Consider the following 21,029-nt stretch of genomic DNA (forward strand, 5'->3'; position numbering starts at 1 on the left):
GGGCTGTAAGAAGATGAGGTTTGAGATATCTTTTATACTCTTTTTAATTATTATTTCACTGCAGGTAATCAATAGTTGTGTGTAATACGACTGTTTAATGTTCATAGTATGGTGTCAGATAGGTGCAGAAATACTTTTGTTTTCTCTTTAAAGGATTACAACTCCTTCTTTTTTCTGAAATACTACTGAAATATTTTAGTCAGGGTTTTTGCAAGATCAAATTTTGTCCTAACTGTAGTGTTGTGAAACCACAAATCAAACCCTAGTACAAATTTATGGAGCCCTCCTTAAGGGGATTACACTTTATTTGTGTGCATGGAATAGTAAGTAGAAGTGAAAGGAGGATTTGGAATTACTAATTTGATGTTATGATTTTGATTAATTTGATATTCTGTCATCCTTGACTTAGTTTATATACAAATTTTCCTGAGGGCATTAATATTACAGTTTGAAATTATGTGGTCTGAGGGGAACTGAGCTGAATGATACTTTCAGCTTCAGTAAGAAAACATTAAATCTTTCAACCAGAACTTCTCCAAGGTAGAACTGTCTTTACATTCACTTACCTATGATTTTGGGGATTGTGAAGAGCACCATCTAGTGATAATCAATAATGTCAGTATCATGAAAAGGTGATAACTTAAAGTGGACATGAAGGCACACTGCTAATTCACTTACCAAAGGGACTGGGGAGCTCCAAAGGAAACAGTGTCCTGGTTGTGGTTTTCAAATGTCAGTACCTTCCCTCAGATACCCTCAAAATGTGTAGGGCATCTAAAAACTGGCTTAGGCTAACAGCATGAATACCATGACATAACAACTTTAATGTTAAAATTTTGTTTCAAAAGCTAATTATGTAGTCTTACTATATATTCTATAATGAAACTCTCCAGTTTTTTGCATGGTTTATATTGATCAGCATAATATACTTATTCCACTGACTGACAATTTAGGTGAAACACTTCCAATTTCCTAGGTGTCTTTTTTTTGTTTTGTTTCGTTTTTGTTTTTGTTTGGGTGTTTTTGTTTGTTTGTTTTGTTTGGAAAGCCAACAATTCTGAAACTTTGGTCTCTTTTTTTATGAAGGATGTCTAACAGCTGCTCTTTCATGAGGATCTTAGGCATTAAATAATATCACATGTTGGAATTTTCTTAAAGCATCCATGCCTAATGATAGCTTTTCCTAATTTGAAGGATTTTGCAAGCGAGTCTTACACTATACATCCTGCAAGTATTATTTCAGCATGCAGAAAGCTCATTATGAATATATGATAATATAGAAAGCTATTTATCCCTTTCAGATAACTTCCATATGCATCCTCTGTAATTAAATCAGTGGCTTAGGGCAGCTGGCCTTTGAAGTGATCTCTGCAAAATAGGAAAATGTAATTTGTGGAACAAAATGCTGATCACTCTATTCCAGCCACATCTGTTAAGCTCTATTAGTTCAGAGAATTCTGCCATGAGAGAGTTCATGAAAGTAGAAAGTTTACTGTATTTCTTTCAGTCCAAAGGAAGTTTAGTGGAAGTGATGGGTGCTATTCTAACCAAATAACAAGGTTTGAAGTCGGAGGCATTTTTGCCCACAATTTGCAGTGAATTCACTGAGACTGATGCTTAAGTAGCTGTACTTGTGTATTTAAATAGAAGTACTACAATGAAAATTACAAGAGAAGGCAGAGCAAGAATTCCTGGCAGAGAAGACGAGGATTTAGAGAGGTAAATAGAGAGATGACTGTTTCAGTGGTGGTGGGTGCATAAAGCTGTTGGAACTCATGACATGATTCCCCTGGATAGGAGCACATCTTGGAAACACCTTCTCTTACACAGGTATAGACAGCAATTGCCATCACTGCTGCACGGTTCTCCATGGAGATGCTTTTCTTACAGATGACAAGCAGGACCCTTAGAGCCTTTCCAGAGGGATGCCAGTTAAACTGCTGGAGACCGATCTACAAGATGGGTGTGTCAAGGAGTTCCAGACTTGTCCAGCCACGCCTCTGCTTGCTGGAAAACTGTCACCCCCAGCTGCCTGGCACTCCTCTTCCTTTCCTCCTTCTTCTCCTGACCTGGGGCTTTCTGCACTTCAAATCTGACAGGTAAACTGCTCGCAGGGCTGTTGCCCGAGCTGTCAGGCAGTGTGAGGTGAGTTAGCAAAGCTCTGAGGTCTAAATTGTTTAGGGAATCCATTCAGCCAGCACAGGTCAGTCTGCAGAGCTAAAGCAAGTGAGAGGGCAATTACAAGTAGTGCCTTCAACCAGTAAACATTTGCTGCTGAGGGATATGTCCACTGTCTAATTTTTTTTTCCTTGGGCTTACCCTGATACATTATCAGTCCTTTAATAAATGGCTTCTAGTTTTTAGTAATGCCAGTCTAATCTATACTATTAGCAATCATTTCTTTCTCTTACAAATAAGCAGATTGAAATGCCTTCAGCTCAAGTAAGTATCTTTGTCCTCACACAGACTTCCAAGACAGGTTGGAAAATAAATATACCAAATAATTACCAAATAACTTGAATAAAAGTTACATTATATAGCCATGTTATCACAATAGCCCAAAGTCTAAGGTAGTTTTTTATTCCTTAGAGGAGAATTACTTCTGCTAGACACAGAAATCTGTACTGAATAGATCCATAACAACATACACTCTTCCCAATGAGGATTTTTATTCATGATCTCTGCTTCTAATTAAATAACTGCACTATATTATGCATACTAAGGCCAAATCCTTTGCCCTTTGAAGTCACTGGCAAAGCTTCCAATTACTTCATGGGGAAAAAAGTAACTCCTCTGTTAAGACTTCCTTTAGTGCAATTTCAAATGTCAGGTTTTTAAAACAGAGCTTCAGCTTTGCCACCTCTGCCTTCAGACAACACGCAGCTCCTGAAATTCCTGTATTAGGCAGAGACCACTAGGAAAGGCAGATTTAGTCTTATTAAATTATGTTCTCCTCTCATTCTGTTTGTTTTCTTTCTGTTACTGTGAAGAGCCACAATGGACATATGGTGTCTTACATTGTTTTTATTTTAGAAACGTTCTAGAAATTCAATATGCAGCAATTTATGCCATACGTGGCGTGTTTATGCTATGGAGAAGCTATCAAATGAAACCAGCAGTATAGAACACCACAGTTTATCTACTTTCTTCGTAGTTTTGACCCATCACCAGTTCATCTGCTAATGAATTGTAATATAAAACATGCCTTCAAAACCCAAAGCATCCAGTTTCTTAAATAGGACCATATTTCTAAAATATACCTACAAAAAGGCAAGTTCATAAAATAATGATTCCGCAGCTACTCAGTCCAGGATGACATAACTCTTTTGAAGCAAAAGTTACCCATGCATTCAGTGCCCAGTCCCAGATGTAGGAAGGAGATGTACAACAAAGAAAGAGACTTTAAGGATTCAAAATATATTTCTACAAAGTAGAATGACAACTTGCAGACAAGAGTTTCCCTGCTAAATAAGAGAGGGACGGTCTGTGCTGTGTCCAGGACTGAAGAACTTCATAGAGAGCTAAGGGTCCAAACCCATTTTCTCTGGCTAGTTTAGAACCAGGTTTTTGTTAGAATTTACCCTCCACATAGCCACAAATAAGGCAGCCACTTTTCACTGTTCTTAGCTCTCCACTGAGAGCAAGGTCCTGAGGTGTTTTGAAGATTTTTGGCCTTCATGCTCTATACCAGGTTGTATTGGCAGGTAACCAAAACACAGCACTTTGATTTTGGTGCACACTGAAGTGTTCCAGTCTAAATGTATGTTAGTCTGATCCTAAAATTCCCACTGACTATGGCCTACAGATTCTAATGAAATGGTGCAGATGGGATAAATTAGAGAAAAGGGGGGGGGGGGGGGGGAATTCACTGTGTAACTTGCATACATTAGGTTTGAAATTTAAAACCTTCAAGCTGATATCCAGTTGTTTTTTTTTTTTTTTTTACTGCCAGTTTTGTTCCAGCCAATGAATAGTGCTCGTGAGTACTGGTTGCAATCTAAATGTTATCATTTCTGTCCATAGTTAATTCCATGCACTGAATTATTCCTCTTAAAACTGAAGCTATCTCTGCTAATCCTTCTCCCTTTATAGAGTGTTAAGCACTTAACTTAGAAAATGTGGTCCCTTAAAGTAATTTCTGCTCTAAATATTTCTGCTGCAAATAGGAAGAAGGCTGAGTTCTGCATTTGAAAGAAAAGCCTTCCATGATATGCATAAATTGTTAGCTGTGTCCTCTTAAACAATCTGACACAATCCTGACACTCTGTAAATAACATTTCCTGTTGTGATATTTTAATGTGAACTTGGCCAGAAGTCTTACTATTACATTCACATTCACAATAAGAATGCAATGGCAGAAAGTGCAGAACAATGACAAGTAATAATGTCTTGCAGTGTACTTTAAATATTTCCAGCAAAGAAACTACAAAATGAAGCAAAGCTCTGTACAAAGCAGCTAATCTAATTTAGTAGGAATACACTGGTTTTTTTAGCTTGTTTAGTTTAAATCAGTGTGAATTATGGTGTTCATTTCTATTCCATTGAAAACTCGCCTAGCGTGAGAGTTGGAAAAGCATCAGTTGGAAACAAGCACAAATGAATAATACCATGTATCCAAAACATTTGCCTAAATACTATGGGAAGCATGCCAAAAACAGCTTGGTATGTAATCCTGTATATCCAAAATGGGGTATACACTCATGTGCTAGTTCAGCCTGTAGCTTTCAAACAGCTAGATGAGACTCCAGTGTTAAACATTTCCACTGGCACAATGGCTGGAATGCAGAAGCTTGAAAGTAGGGAACACAGAGCACTAACCTTTAGAAGAACATGTAAATCTTTGGTGGTTAAGGTGTATGAATTTTTTTCTTCATTATTTTCCAACTAGCACTGGCAGATCTTTCAGAACAGAGTTATTTAGTAGTGCTCTATTTTAGCTAGATTTGGGGAACCTTACTTTGTTCTTCTGTTTTGCAAAATAAATTATCTTAAGCTCCATAAGGCTCAGCTTCTTCCAGTCTGTCAATGGAAGTTTCATAATTTACTTAAATAAAAGCTGAGCTATGTCATTTAAACACGTGCAAAAATGTATAGGTCAAGGCTTGTAACACAGTCAAAATCCTCTCCAGAAAAGACAGATAAACCCACAGTCTTCCACATAACTCCTTGTGTGAAAGAATATGTAAATATGCCTCCCAGGGTTTTCAAATATCAGCAAATATCAGCTGTGTCAGATGGTCCGAAGGGTGAATTTGAGAATAAGAGTCTGCCCAGGCTGCAAAAACAAACTATGTTTGGAAATGTATTAGCCAGGAAATTTAAACAAACAGTTTTAAATACAGGCCAAGTAAGGCAAGTTGTGTTTAAAATCATGTAGGTTGACTCTAAACTCCCCTCATTTGCTGCCAAAGTTCAACTAGCATGTTTTAAGCATGCCTTGTTCTGCTGATTGCTATTGCATAGGGTTGTGTTCAAATCCTGCCTGAAATGTCAAGTGATACAAACGAGGCAATGTCAGCAGGGTGGTGTTAGCCAGTGCTGAGCCTTCACCCAGCTCGCTGAGATCTGCAATTCCAAACAGTGCTGGAGAGGAAAACCCTGCTTTCACTAACCTCATTTACCTGTCTGCAAGTGTGAGCATTTACCAGGGGTGACAATGGAAGAGCATGACAACAGCTTTAAAAGGTTTCCTTCAACCCAGCAGTTGTGGTGTCTTTTGTGGATAGACCAGCTCTTTGCTAATATATACATTACACGTATATATGTGACAGTGGTGTGTTTTGCCTTATTTAGGATCCAAAGCATTACTGTGCCAACATGTCTCACCCCTTTTTTTTTTCTGCTAGACAAAGTGTAGAAGTCAACTTGTTGAAGACCTCTTGGGGTTGTTCTGTATGTGTCAAGTACTTTGGATAAATGCAGAGAAAAAGCCAAACTACCACAGCACAGCCCACCTCTACATCCAGTATGAAGTAATCAGACATTACTTTTCACATTGTTGGTTTGGGTTGTTTGAGTTTCACTTTCTGTTTCAGGTTCAAGTGAATCCAAAATGATGAAAATGAGACTTGAAATCTGAGCATGTTGATGGACAAGGGCACAAGTCTAAAATGACCAGGCAGCCAGTTGTCACATGTCATTACTAAGCCAAAGGTAAAGCTACAATTTGGGAAGCAGTAGCAGAAGTCTCCTTGTAAGCATCTGTTCATTTTTGCTTTTAGGATATGAATCTGGATTTCCTTTGGAATGCTTATAGGTCTGAGTCATGCAACTTGCTTCCCTTAAATATTAGAAGTGTCTGGTTAAGTTCCCAAACTTGAATTACCAAGACTTTGACAGATACAAACGGGGAGTTCATCAAATTACTGTTCGGTGCAGGTAACAAATACGCTGAGAATAATGTACCTCTCTGGCACTGTTAATTTAATAGAGTCACATTGCAGTTGAATATAAATCTAAATAATCTATAGGACAACTCCCTGAAATTACCTGTGGCAAAGAGATGCTTCTTAAAGGACATAATTTTACTGTTAACTGTTTTTAAGTATTAATAGAAAAACTCACAGGACTTTCTTTCAAATTCTAGTTCAGCCATTATTTTGTATATATTTTAAATTAAAAGCTGCAAAGAAATTTTCAAGGAAAAAACCCACAATAATATAAATTTAAAAAAAAATTCTTTCATGTATCTCGTGACAAAATGGAAAGGACATCATGCATTGCTTAGATTTTATATATCTTGAATACTTATCCTTCTAGGGTCACTGCTATACTGAGATTTCCCATCTCCTGCTTTGGGAAAGTCATCCTACAGCACAGCACTGACATGGTTTAGTGAAGGGATACACACAACCACTGCTTTCCTTAGCTTTGGACTCATGATTAAACTATTTTTTTTTAAATAACATTAATTTATTAGATAACCTTCTTAGAACAGTGTGTCTTCGGACACAGCATTTAAAATACTTTAAAAAAGAAGCCCTTATGTTACATTGGGACAGTATATAGAATATGCAAATTCTCTTTATCTGAAAAGAAGTTTTTATGAAGTATTTGCAACATTGTCAGACTTCACAAAGTAAATTGGTGTACACAGCCAGGATTTAGAGGAGGAGAATTCCTAAATACTTTTTATGGCTCTACAAAAAAGGAGTCAAATTTATGTGTTGAATAAGGGTTTAAAATAGACAGGAAGAATGATATTTGCTCATACTTCAGAAAAATCATTTGTTGCAGTCTCACACTAACAAAATACTGAATGGTCTTGAATCTAATTTAGTGGTTGTAAAATTATTTGCTGATAAAAATTGCCTGTTTTATCTGCAAAAGTACTTGTGAAAAAGTACCGAGATATCTTTTGGTAAAAAGTTTGTCTTTATCTCTCCATTAACACTTTGCACAGTAATGGAAGACAATAATTTATACTCCAGGCAAAACTCTCATGGATTTCAGTGGGAATGATACTTGAATATATGCTCTAGGAGCTAGGCAGAGGGGGAATGGCTTACATATTCTTTATAAATGTAATAAAACTATTTTAAAAGGCATAAAACAAACTGGTAAAAGCTGCTTCTGGCAGTGAGCTGCAGTGACTTATTCCATCAGCTTTAAAAACAATATGTTTCCTTTATCAAAGAGTAGGTAAGTATGAATTTGGGAATTTTGTATGTCTTGACATATTTTAATGGATTATCTCATTTCCCTCCATTTCATATCCCTCTCCCCTTTAGATCTATATCACAATCACTTCTCCACTCATGACCAGAGCCTGAGTGCCCTTCCCTTGCCCTACCCTGACAAAAGTAAGCAACCCCTCTGGAGCCTTTCTTTTCATTTACAGGAAAACAAACTTGTACCTGTGAGTTTTTTCCTAAAAATACATATTATTATTTTTCTAAATGAGAGTGTATTTTCCTGGGGATTTTCCCATTAGAAAATACCATGTATTACTGAAAATACATTAGAAGTAAGGTACAACTATCTCAAGTCCCAACCTTTCGTCTTAAAACAGAACCTAGACTTAAGTGCCCCAGTCTAGGATATGGACATAAAAAAAAACCCAAAAAAAACCAAACAAACAAACCCAAACTCACCCTCCTTGAACTTCCACATTTTTATCAGAAAAACTAAAGTTTATTCAGAATCTTTATATTTGGGTTTTACTTTTGATTTTGTGTAATCAAGGCCACTTGCCTTTTACCGTTGCTCACCATTTTTTAAGTTCTAGCTACAAGTTTTCACTAGATGGCAGGAGTCCACTGCCATCTGTTATCAGAGGTTTTTACTTGCACACCAACAGTTGCCCATCGGTAGGAAAAAAAAGTAAGCATGTTCAAGTTTTGTAAAACATAGAAAAACAAATGAAAACTTAACAGGAATGAGAAAAATTATCCAGTCCCTCGATAAATCATAATTCTGTTACTGGATATGGTTAGTATCATAGACTGGAAATAAGTGAAAAGAATTCTGAAAGATGTTCTTTTCTTGACAGAGGAGCTAAAAGGACCTTCTCCTACAAAATGGGATAGATTTATTATTTCTTCTGTTTGTGAAAAAGTTAACTGATACAGTGAATTAAAGTTAACTGACAAACAAGTGTATTGACAGCCTGAGCAAGCTGCAGCTTAAATAATAAAGTACTGCTCTACGATACTGTATCAAAGTAAAGCCGACACACTCAGTGTACTGCATTACCGAGATCCCCGAGGGAGATAAGATACATTTTAAACTCTGTCCCTCAGTTTAACTAGGCAGAGTTCATGGGATGATGATCAGTCCCCATGCTGTTTCAGCCAGCGGTATTTTGCTGAGCTCAGAGCTCTGGACAAAACTTGTCCCTCTTGTCTAAGGGAACAGAATGCAGCTGCATACAGTTACATAAGCCTTAATAACCGTGACAAATCTTCATTGTTGCACTGGAGTGAGCGCTGATTTTTAACAAAACTACTTTTGAAATATTATTTCTGCAAGTTGGGGTTACTAGTTCCTATTTTTGGTTTACTGTAAACTTCTACTGTCTGTCTTGCCCTCCTTCTATACGTGCAGATAATTTATAAAGTGCCCAGTAATTTTCAGCATTGCTCATGAAATATAAGAGGGAACGTTTGGCGTCTATTAAAGCTGCTTCTAAGACTGGATAACTTTCCAAAACCAGAGATAAGTCAGTGTAACGCTTTCCAGGATTCCCAAAATAGAAAGAACATTTTCTCATGATAAAGCTGTATTTATTCTATGACCAGAGTAGAAAAACTATCATAAATAGATGACTGAAGCAGCATTTCATAATAGGAGATTGAGTTTTGTGATGTGCCGGGTGCACTCAAAGCCAGAGAGTGAAGCAAACAGGAGCTGAAAGGCACACATCATGTCACAAGTGAAACATTCAGCATCTAACAAAACTCTTGCAACACTTGCAAGCTATCAAAAAAGTAATAATCCCTTCTTATTGAAACAGAATCAGCACCTGCAGAATCTCTGCAAAACAAGCAAATTCTAAGAAGCATCACAATAATATCTACACCAACCATTTCCCTGGCAGCAGGATGGATTTAAACAAAGTGGTCCAGTCATCTGTGTCCACAAAATTCCAACATCTTTCTGTCATGCTCCTACCTTGGCGATTTGCAAAGGCTGCTTCTGTTCCTTGCCACCTTGCAGCCTGAAGCCCCATGGCGCCCCTCCGCTCATAGCAATGCAGAGATAATCCCCTGTGCCCATTTTCCTGGTGCAGTTGGGCAGCATTCACATACAGCAGAACATGAAAAAGTTGGCTTGCAGATGTTCAGAGAGCTGGAGATTCGTCTGCCGGGCAGAGCTGGAGACCCAGAGCACCACACTGTTGCGGCTGCTGTGTACTGCACGAGCAAATGTAATCATTGACGGGAATGGAAGAGCTCCCTCGCACCGAGGGCACAGCCCACTCTTTCGTCAGATTCCGATGCTCAGCCCACCTTCGAAGTCAAGTAAGTGAACTTGGAACTTGAAGGAATGCACACAGAGAGGCTCAGCCGTGAGGCAGAGAAAGCTGGCTTTAAACATGACTCTCCTGCTAGCTAAATCAAAACAGCAGCAAAAAGAAGTGTACATTTCCCTGTGACAATTTGGGAAATAAGTTTACTTTAGTAAATGGTACCAGACATTTTAAGCTCTAATTTACTCATTTCTTGCATTTTTACTCCAAGCAAAATCTCAAGTGAAACACCACGTACGTCCTCTGAATAACTGATTCACTTAGACTGAGCTGGCTTTAGGATTTTCACGTCTACTCTGCATTCACTTTCTGCAGCACTGCAGGCATGTAAGGGGAAAAAAAAAAGAGAGAGAGTGAAAAGCCTTATAATTTCCCTGTCACAGAATTGCTCCTTTTTCTAGTTCTCTCTGACCTCACTATAGTTTAAAACGTGCTGTGATTTTGACCTGAATTACTATTGGATTCTAATAATTCCTGTTCTTATGCAGCCTGCTGCCTTTCCTACCAGAGAGGAGAAGAGGGTTAGTGAAATGAAGTATCAGATCCCTCTACAGATGCTACGAATGGATGGTTTGCGTTGTGTCATTAAAAAAAAAACATAATAAATTCCTGGGGGTGGTTTGAGAGGTGACTCTTCTTCAGCATGGGATGAATATTCCTCTAGCTGGGTGTTAACAACTAACTGACAGCATTATCTCCTACTCACCTCAGCCCAAAGTCTGGTAGCCTGGTTTAAATCACATAGCATTTTGAACTAATCTGGTTCTAAAGGAGAATGTTCAGCAGGTGAGCCATCTTTAATGTCTGGACAAGTTTCTGAAAGAAACACCTTTTGCTTTGAGACCCAGGGTACTGGGACATCAGATTCTCACAGTACAAATTCACTGAGGTCCCTCTCTGAAGAGTTTCCCCTTGGTTGGTTCTACGCTGCCAGAGATCTTGGGGCTACAGGAAACACTCATAATTTAAATTACATGACTTTGCATCTAAGTAGAAGGTAACCACTGAGGGTTTAAACCTATCCAGTGCAACTGTCAATTTAGGGACCCCTGGAGTGATGCTTCAAAGGTGAAATATCAAGGTAGAGACAGGATCTTCTGTTAAACTGAAATATTCTGACTGGAAAAAGTACAGACAGACTTTTAGGAGCTTTGAGTCCTTCGTTAGTCCTCTGGGACACTAAGATAACACAAAGCCTGGGTGGAGAGAAGATCCCTAATCAAACAGAGGGAAATGGCACTCTCTCAATAACAGGATTTAGGAGGAGGAAGAGTGCTTGCTTTATTGACTACAAGTCAACAGCTCTGGAGAAGCCAAACAAGCACAGGTTGCCATACAATTAAATACTTAAGGAAAACACCAGAGAAGCCATACTAGGAGAATGGATGGCCTCTAAAGGGACTTTGCTAGACAACCTTTGAGTGCAGACACCTCATTTGAAATAGTTCAAGGTGGCTAACTGCTTATTATCTTCTGCAGTGTTGATACATTGCTGTAGCAGACAGATTTTTAGTATTTCCCTAGGCAGAATCTTGCTTTAGACAAATTTCTCTCCTTTTTACCTAATGATGCAAGTTTTTATACATTTTATGGCAATACAGTTCTTCATTATTTAGCTGCAACAAATGTCCTATGACACTGTTAAATACAAATATTAGGCATCTGTTTTAGCAGAATTTATCACATAATTATTAGTCCTTCAAATGTTACATATTTGTGATTAAATGCTTAATTAGGGTGTTTTGAGCTTGTATGAGTCTCTTATCATTTTGGTAAAAAGGGATAATCAAATCTGATCTCTGTTTCTGAACTTCTTCATATACTTATTGGAGAAATCAAATTAAACAGAATCACCCCTGCATTTGGATGGTCACATATGTGATGGGAATTTGTACTAGATACAGATGTTTCTGTCACTTTTGACCATGCAACTGAACTGTGTAATATATTAGAACAGAACAACCTTGATTAGTGATTGCTCAGCTGATAAAATGACCAGTCAGAACATCAGGATCTGTTTGGTTTTGGTGTACGACAAAGCTTTGGGCATATTTTAACCTGGTACATTTAAAGTGATACAGGACTCTTGAACTGAGAAGAGCTGTGTTCCTGACAGAAGAAGAAAAAAAAAAATAGGAGAAATAACTTTTGTCTTGTCCGTATGTTGAGGGACTTCTATAAAAGCAATTTCAAACAAATTGCTGCTTTCCTCTAAGGTACAATTTCTTGTTTGCTCTGCAGTAAGGAAACCATTTGAAGTCTGTAACTGAACTTTTCCCATGATGGGAGACCCAAAGCTTCCTATGTCTTAATCTCACAAAGAACATTCCATAGGCCCTAACAATTCCCAGTTGCTTTGTATGAATTTCTTAAATGCTTATGCTGCAGCGTGTTTTGCTTTTAATACGACTCATATCCTTTTGTACACTCTTGCATCTTTTGGGATTTCTAAATGGTGGTCAAAAACTGGACATCAAGATAAAAGTGGAGTCCATGATGGAGTTTATGACTTTTTTGTCTCTTCAATTTCTAGAACTTAAATAAATTGCATCAATTCTGAGATTATTTTCAAAATACACTGAAAAATTTCAAGCTAATGGCAACTACAGCCATTTAACCACTGCCACCATCTCCACTGTCTCACTAAAACCTAAAGATCCTACAGTTTTAGGCAGCAAGTAATAAAACCTTTAGGTCACAAACAATCCTATAAACAGGAAAAGTTACAAATGGCAGAAGTCACTCAACAGCTATCTGTGACCAAATACAGGCAAAGCTTTGGCTTCAATCTGATCTTGTTTGATGAGATGTGTATTAAAACATTTCCAGGTCAAATCTCCCCTTGTTCATGTACCTTCAAGAACTGCCAGTCAAAAAACTCAGCACAATAGCCTGGATGAGCTGTGATAAAGCAGGAATACTTGCAGCATAGCCAAAGTGAGACCATCTATCCTGAAATGTTGTCTCCGATAATAGATGGAAAATGAAACATGGAAAATGGTGCATTTCTTTCCCCAGGCAGCCTTCTCTCAAAGACTTCCTCAGCTGGATGTGGCAGCTCTGTCCTTTGTACCAGAAATTTATCTTCCAAGAACTAGGCATGTTGTTTCCTCTTGAGCCCACATAACTTTTAGTATCTTTAGCTTAATGCAGGAAGTCATCCCTAACTAAACGGCGACATAGAGAATCGCCTTCTCTGCCTTGAATCTGGATCCTACAGATTCATTTGATGTCCCCTGGTTCACGGATCAAGGGAGACCATGACCACACAATCCCCAGGCACACTTCCCAGGCACTTATTTTAAAGATCTTTTGTATGTCCGCTGTTTTCCAAACAGACAACAGAATAATTAGTCATCCTTTACAGGGAAGCCATCTCACACCTTTCATTCTCCTCATTTTCTTTCTTGACATCCTCTAGTTCTAAGTCCTGTTTGAAATGAGGGTCTGCAACACCACAGCCTTCAGGCAGGAAGCAGGCAAAACTGAGATTTATGCAATAACACGATGATATCCATTTTATTCTCTACTTGCTAACCCCAACACTGCTAACACCTAATTTGCTTTTTCAGATACTGCAGAGTTAATGAGTTCCTGGAATTATCTTACAAAATCTTAAGATCTTGTCTGATGCTGCTTAGTTCAAAGTACATAGTTTTATATGTGAATGAATGTTTTTTCCCCAGTGTGTATCACCTTATACTTCTAAGCCATGTTATGGTATGGCTGCTTAGTTTTCTTAAAAGCCTTTGGTGAAGGAATTTGTTGAAAGCCTTTTGTAAATCCAAGATCAATCAGATCACCCTTATCCACGTGTTTTTTGATCCCCTGAAAGAACTGCCTTATGTTTGTGAGACAGGACTTCCTTTTATGAAAACCTTTTTAACTCTTCCCAGATAAGTCATATTTATCCAGATGTCCAGTGTTCCACATTACAGCTTCCACCTCTTTGTTTTGGATAGATAGCAGGCTGACAGGCTTCTTGTTTTCTGAGTCTCTCTTGGAACACTTCAGTTAAAAAATGGCACTCTCTAATCTCAGTAATGGTCAGCTATTTCAGCTTTGAATTCTTTTAAATCTCTGTGTGGTCTTGGTGAGCACTTCTTAGTTTTCTTTGCCTCATCTGCTGCCACTTGGCCATATATTTTCTCTTCATACTACAATAATATATGATACTGAACAGTTTTACTACAAGTGGATTTATCTAAAATCTAATAATCAAGTATTTCTGCAGCTGAGTTCAGAAGACATTCTTCAGATGTGAGAAGAAATAAGACATATGTTTGTCTTTTCATCCAGCAATAAAAGCAAAGCTTTCATTTCACCTACACTTTCCAGTGTCCTAGGTCTGTGGATTCTTTAAAAATGCGAACATTTCCACCCATTCCTTAGTAATGAGGAAGAGACAGAGGGAAAGGGGATATCATGATCTCTAATTTATGGGCAGCATTTTACTGCTGTACGTACCCAGATGGTCTGACTTCCTCCTTTTTCTGCATTTCATTTTCTTTTCATATCTGATGTTTTTTTCCATGTTAAAATGAACATAAGCTAGTTCCCCAATAATACCTATTTTAACAGCTTTCTAGATTTAAATGTATCATCTATGAACAATTAACTGCCCAATTTATTGTAGAATGTGATTTTAGCCAAGCAGGAGAGTCAATCAGCAGTGGGGGGGAAAAAGGAAAAAAAACAACAAAACCAGTGCTTATTTGTTTGGTGGATTCTTGGTGATTTGTTTGGCTTTGTGGAGCTTTTTTGTTTGTTTATTTTTGTTTTGTTTTGTTAATTATTTGGAGAAAATCACTCGTAAATGTACAGCTGGCTTTATGACACAAATTATAAAATCACAGCCATGCCACTGAAGAAATCGTGACATACAGTCTCTTTCAAATGAAGGGAAGATGACCTCTTCCAATATATCCCTTTAAATGATTTTTTTAAAGTGGCTTCTGCAAACTGGGAAATGTCAAGCACCTCAGCATACGTGATTTTCCAAAACATTGCCTAATAACATGCCTTGTTTCATAGTCCTCCAATTCAGTAGTTACATAAGGCAAAAACAAAATTTGAAGGCAGATCTAAACATCATTTCCCACAAACTTTACAGAAGTAGAAAAATACATTTCTGCTTAATTGCTACCCTTAAGGTTTTTTTCTCCTGACTTAAGAAGCAACAAGGAACAAAGACACATGGAAAGGATTTCATTTTCAAAAGAGGTATAAAATGACAATGTGAATTAAATATATCGATGGAAGGTCCAAATGCATGGCTCCAGCTAACATCCATTAAAGCTGATTCTCTTCATCTTTTCCCAGCAAAATTCTCTTGTCCTACAAGACAAATTAATAAAATCCAGATGTTTTGATTGCATGAGGAATCTTGGAGTGCACTGCCAGATAAGAGGATTTGCTCACTGGAAGTACAGACATTGAGTGGCAAAACCAGTAAGAAGTTCTTAGTGAAAACAAATTAAATACACAGGTCATAGATAATTCTTAGCTACCTATAAGGCTACACAGGAAAACTCTGCTCACACTCATAGGAGGCATGAACAGTTCCTCACCAGTAAAGGCAAAAGATTTTAATTTTAATCCTTAATGTGGAATATGAGGCAAGGTACTGTATGATGGGCTGGAATTTTAGAACTAATCCTGCTTTCTTGTTTTTGTTCCCCAGTTTCAAGACTGGCAAATGAAGTGTAGTGGAAGAAGCAGAGAAATGTACAGGAGGGTATTTCTCAGCATTTAGGTTACTGGGTGTCATCCTAGATTAGGAGTTTTGTATCTATTGTGAGGAAAACACAAAAAAGACAAACTGGCAAAAGAAGCCAGTTTCCTCCAAAACACAGGAGCAGTGTTTTTAGCATTGTGCATTGCTGAATTATACCAGAATAAACAGAAATTTGTGTAGAGAATGTAACTACAATCCAACACGTTAGAAGACAGATTAATGGGCAGCTCTCAAAGCATGTATGTATCACAGGCCCTCTGCAGCCAAGGACCTGCACCATTAAATGCAAGACATAAAAATGTATGGATAACTCAAAGAGGCAAGAATTTGAGGAAGAGCCCTCTCGTGTTTCTTTGGAGTTTGTCTTACCTGTTCCTACCACAATCAGTCTCGGATAATCAGGAAATACTTTCCTAAACTGGCTAAAGAGAAGTAAACATTTTTTTTTTCCCCTGGACTTCCTGAACAAAAGTCTTATGAGAAACTTTTCCTTTATGGAAGACAAGGACTTCAGGTTGTGTCCAAAAATTAGTACACAAAATATCCCCAAGAGTTTGTTGTGAGAAAAACCCATTCACTGCAAGGTTTGTGAAAATGGAAAAAAAAAAATATTGCTACACTGGAATTACTGTTTCATGTTAATCTAGAAGTAGGGTTTGGGGCTAGAATTCATGGATCCAGGTGTCATTCCACTGCTGGTTTTACTTATCCCCGTGTTTTAGCAAGCAAGAGCTAATTTACTCTTGGGACTTGGAAAGACTCTAAGGTGCCTATTTCCTTTTCATTTTTATTCCCGGGAGATGGGATGACTACAGTTTTGGCTTCAGCAGTTGGAAAAATTCTGATAAAAGCCTCTAAAGTAAAAAAGAAAACTAATTATGTGTCATTTTCTTACTGGTTTTGGCAGGGAGATGTTGCATCACACTCTTCCTAACAGACCTATGGGAATCAAAATTTATCCTCTTTGCCAAAGCTTGGAAGAGCCTTGAATGGAACATGCATGTAAGTAATGCAAGCAGACATTCCACTTTCCTCACCTCTGCCCTAGTGCTTCACCCTGCTCTTTGAATTGTCATTTAAAGGTGGCAGTTAAGTAACACAGCACCTTTTGTCCATCTGTTCATCTAAAACAGTTGGATTTTATGATATCCCCTCTTCCTATTGAATGAACATCTCCTGCCAGCTTGGGCAAAACTCTCCTCTGATGTACAACAGTGAAATTAATCAAGAGTAACCACATCATATTCAGTTATAAAACATATTTTAATCATAGCTAAGATATGGAGTAGGCACAAGTAATTTGCTAAATTTTGAAATTATGGTTTAATGTGAAATTTAGGATTGAACACAAAGATTTAAAATTAGTCTGATGAATACTCACCTTCATCAGATTTCATCTTTTAAATTTTGTTACCTGTTAGCAAGTGTAGAAGTGTTTAACTCCCGTTGACTGGTTGCTTTGAAAGAGCTCCATTACATGCATGGCTGCAGTCCAGCATAAAAATCAACTGTTTTTGCATTTCAGTTTAAAGCAGGTATTGTTTGTTACTTGGAAGGCTTCTAAGAATGAATTTTTCCATAGTGAAAACAAGAGGAGGAAAAGCAGAGAAAAATTCAGTTATAAGGCAGTATATGGGTCTTGGGAAGTTTGGGTTCTGTTTTCACATTTGAAACCTCTCACTTTTTGGCCTGGAAAATAGGAAAAAGAGCTGCTAGATGTACAGTGAAACCTTTAGAAATGTGGAAACTTCTGAAATTCTCTGCTCGTAGTTTGAAAGTTGAGTCCTACTGGAGTATCCTTTCCTTCCCTCTCTCCTCTGTATTACAAAATGAGCTGTGAGGTTTGTGAAGCAGTTTCTAACACAACTGCAGTGAAGCGTTTTGCTCAGTGTCTGCCCCAGTGGATCTGATGTTGGTGGTTCCAGCTACAGCATCTGGCTTAAGGACAGGGCACAAGAAGTTGCCTTGGCATCAGGTGCTGCCTGCAAGAGGCAGACAGCATTGCTCCCTCTGTCTCTCCATGGTTCTGGTTAGGCTTTACCAGAGAAGCAGAGGTGACACAACCAGGACCTCTCCGCATGAAATCTTACCCCCCATCCAAAAAACTGCACTAGATTAAAAAGCAATCCAGCTATCTTCATTCCAGGCAATAGGAACAAGAATTCCAACTCTTTGATAACTAATTCCTTTCCAAGTGGAGCAGATTCTATTGGAAAAATCTGCCCTTCAAAAGCACCTTGATGTTTAACCCCTGCTGATCCTGCAGCCTTGCCTGTTGCACAGCATCATCTTGCCAGGAATCAGTTTCCAGATTTCTCAGCTCCTTCTGCCTCTGGCACAGGCCTCTGCTTTTGGTGCTCATGTACTCTGGATCTGTCTGTTTTCCAGACAACTGCCCATGTCTGCAAATGCTGAACAAGTGGTTTATGTGCCTCCGCAATGCAAATTGACCACGCGTGCTGTGACACCAAGCGTGGTGTAGAATTCTCCTCCTGCCCTTAATTTTAATGCCAGATGTATCTCCTATCCCTCTTTTGCTCCTATGGTGTAAAAATATCATGATGGATTTTTTAAAAAAAATTAATTCTGATTTTTTTTTTTTTTATTGATTATGGGGAAGGCATAGATTGCTTTGTACTAAAGGTATCCCAATAGCATGAACCCAGTATTTTGAAAAATACTTTGTAATCAAGACAGATATTTTTACAAAAAACAGAGATTCTTTCCTGTCATGTAAATTTTTCCAAGCTGGTAGATTTTTTACTTTGACATGAATGCTAGTGTAAAGCAGAAGCACAGTCAGAGTAAGAACACATATAGAAATATTTGCATCTTAAGTAACTCAATTAAATCACCAGTTTGTTATGAAGAACTCACTCAGCTACTCTTTTGTATTGCTAAAAAGTTTGAGTACTGCTCTATAGCAAGATTCCACTAGCACATCAGACATTTTAAACACAAGCAGGAAACATAAAATGAAAGCCAATGTAAATAAAGCTGCTTCAGATGCTTTTGAACATACAAGTGAAATATATCAATGTTTGAGAAATTCCATACATTCAGCAAGCAGACACAGAAGGGATGGCTTAATTTTCTGCTGTTCTTTCAGACTGGTGTCTTAATGTTTATTCACAGTGCTTTATAAGTAATACATTATTAATCAGATTATACTAAGACCTCATCTTTGTTTCTATGTTACAGTTCATTATGTAGCAATTACAGCAGGATAATCAAGTCTTGGGGGGGCCTTTTTGTTAAGAACAGGTAGTGCAATCTTCCACTGTCATGCATCTTAGACAGTAGTAAATTAATTTAAAAAATCATCGGAATTCCCCAACTGAAACATCACAGCAGTTTTCTCAGAACACCACATCTATCTCCTGTAAGTGTTCCAGATCGAGTTGCCAGAATGTTGATTTCATTAGAAAACCAAAATAGCTACAGTCAGTGAGAGTAAGAAGAGGAGTCTCACAGTTTGCAGATATTGGGAAATCCAGAGGCTTGACCTAGCCAGAAAGCATTTTTGGGAGAAAGCAGCTACAGTCATTTTTCTAAAGCACATTTGCTTTTGTAATGTGTGGCTTGCAAAGAACTTACCACATGTGGACCATAAAGCGTTTTATAAAAATTTCTGTTTTACTGAGTTTCAGGGAAAGAAAGTAGTTTTAGCTAAGAGGGACCAACTTCACCAGAGATCAGGACCTTAGCTTTAAGGCAAGTGCCCCTTTCTCAAGAGCCAGAGTCTCTCCTAAGCAAGTAATAGCATTAAGTACTCTTTCACTTGCATATCGTTTTTCATGCCTGAATAGAATTCTTTGCTTTGCAGATATGCAAGCAAACTCTACCAAGAGCCTCTGAGGTAGGCAGTGAGTGCCCTCTGTGGTGGTTGATTTCTGTCCTCTGGGGGAGTTAGGGAGCTTGGAGACACCAGGGGCTGTCACTGTGGACTTTCCAGTTTCCAGTGATGTTTAAGAGGGTTGGGGCAGGGAAGGAGTGAAGCATTCCCAGTCCAGTCCTCCCATCTTCTGCAGGGTATAACAAAATGCAGCCATTTCTAGGATGAAACACTGCAGCTGTTCTAAAGTTTACCAGCGACCAACAAAACATCCCAGTTCACAGCAGGGAACAGAATATATAATCAGTCTAAATGAATTTGCAGAAGAATTCAGACAAACAGTGAGAATGCAAGTTTGTGAATTGGAATTGGATTTACATTTCTTCTCATCTGAAAATAGTTTGGAAACTTTAATGAGCACGGGGTGCCAGGATGTCTTTATGCTGGAAGCAGCCCGAGGGGTAGCACAGCTTTACCACTGGTGTGGAGCAGGAGGTCAGCACTCAGCAGAAGGAAAAAGGGAGATGCACTGGCATGATCCACGTGCTCAGCAATCCCTAATGGCCTCCCAGTGGCCTCCTCGACTGGCCAGGACCCTCTGTGGCTCTGGGTGTTTTGATCCACAATCTGAGTTTCCTTAGTGGGAAAAAAAAACAAAAAAACAACAAACCAGCAAGGAATTAATTCTTCCTTTCTTGTGGCCCCATGCCTGAGCTGAAATGAGACAGTCTATCCTGTAGGAAGTATCTATTAACATGGGGTACTTAAAATACACAGCAATGAGTGTATGTCCAGGATTTGAACGTTGCTGTTTTGCTTTCCCTGAATAACAACACCTACATCAGTCTGGTATTGTGAAAACCCTTGGCTGTTTTCATTTTCATTTCCTACAGGGCAGTGTTTAAAGGTGCACTCCAGTAATATTTTCTAATTGCCTTTGAGACTGTTTAATCAAAATGTCAGTATTCACTTCTGCTGTACCCTTTCAGGTTTCTATGTGCTTAGCTTTCTATATCAGAAATGTGGCTGAGCCACAGCACTGATGTGTTTCTTCTTACAGTAGTGTTCTGATTCCTGAAATATTACATCTTTTCTGTTTCTTCATATAGCATTTTCTGATCTGACACACTTTTTTGTTTGAGAACTTAATTCCTTCAGTTTGATATCTTTTTCTACCAAAGTCACTGCATTCATTTTAATCAAATAATATTATTTAATATAATTTCCATTTTTCTTGTAAAGCACTTTACACTAAGCTGTAAGCTGTTTTTCATAGACCTTGAGTATAAGGGTGGCAAAGCATTAAAGAAGATTTTAGTGAATATGTGTAAGCAAGACAGGAAAACAAAGTAATCTTTTTTAGTTGTAAATAGCTCTTAGGACCCTTCTGATGTGCAAAAGCAAACCTGTAGCTTTGTCTGAAAGACATACAAATGAAATAAAAGAAAAACAGTTTCAACAAAAAGAAGCACCTTTTAAAATGTATA

At 38.1% G+C, this 21,029-nt stretch overlaps 1 protein-coding gene across 2 annotated transcripts in view; it reads right to left on the bottom strand.

Annotated features, from left to right (window-relative positions):
* The window catches only part of SYNPO2 (synaptopodin 2), a 71,948-nt gene extending 62,207 nt beyond the window's left edge, over positions 1–9,741 (bottom strand). Inside the window, exon 1 of one of the 2 annotated variants that reach the window (XM_062494015.1) lies at positions 9,613–9,741. In XM_062494015.1, the coding sequence (XP_062349999.1) occupies positions 9,613–9,741 (129 nt within the window). The remainder of the gene's footprint in view (positions 1–9,612) is intronic. The other variant, XM_062494016.1, reaches the window with a different exon arrangement.
* Positions 9,742–21,029: the final 11,288 nt, after the last annotated feature.

This window comes from Cinclus cinclus, chromosome 5 (assembly GCF_963662255.1).
Source record: "Cinclus cinclus chromosome 5, bCinCin1.1, whole genome shotgun sequence".
Classification (NCBI taxonomy): domain Eukaryota; kingdom Metazoa; phylum Chordata; class Aves; order Passeriformes; family Cinclidae; genus Cinclus; species Cinclus cinclus.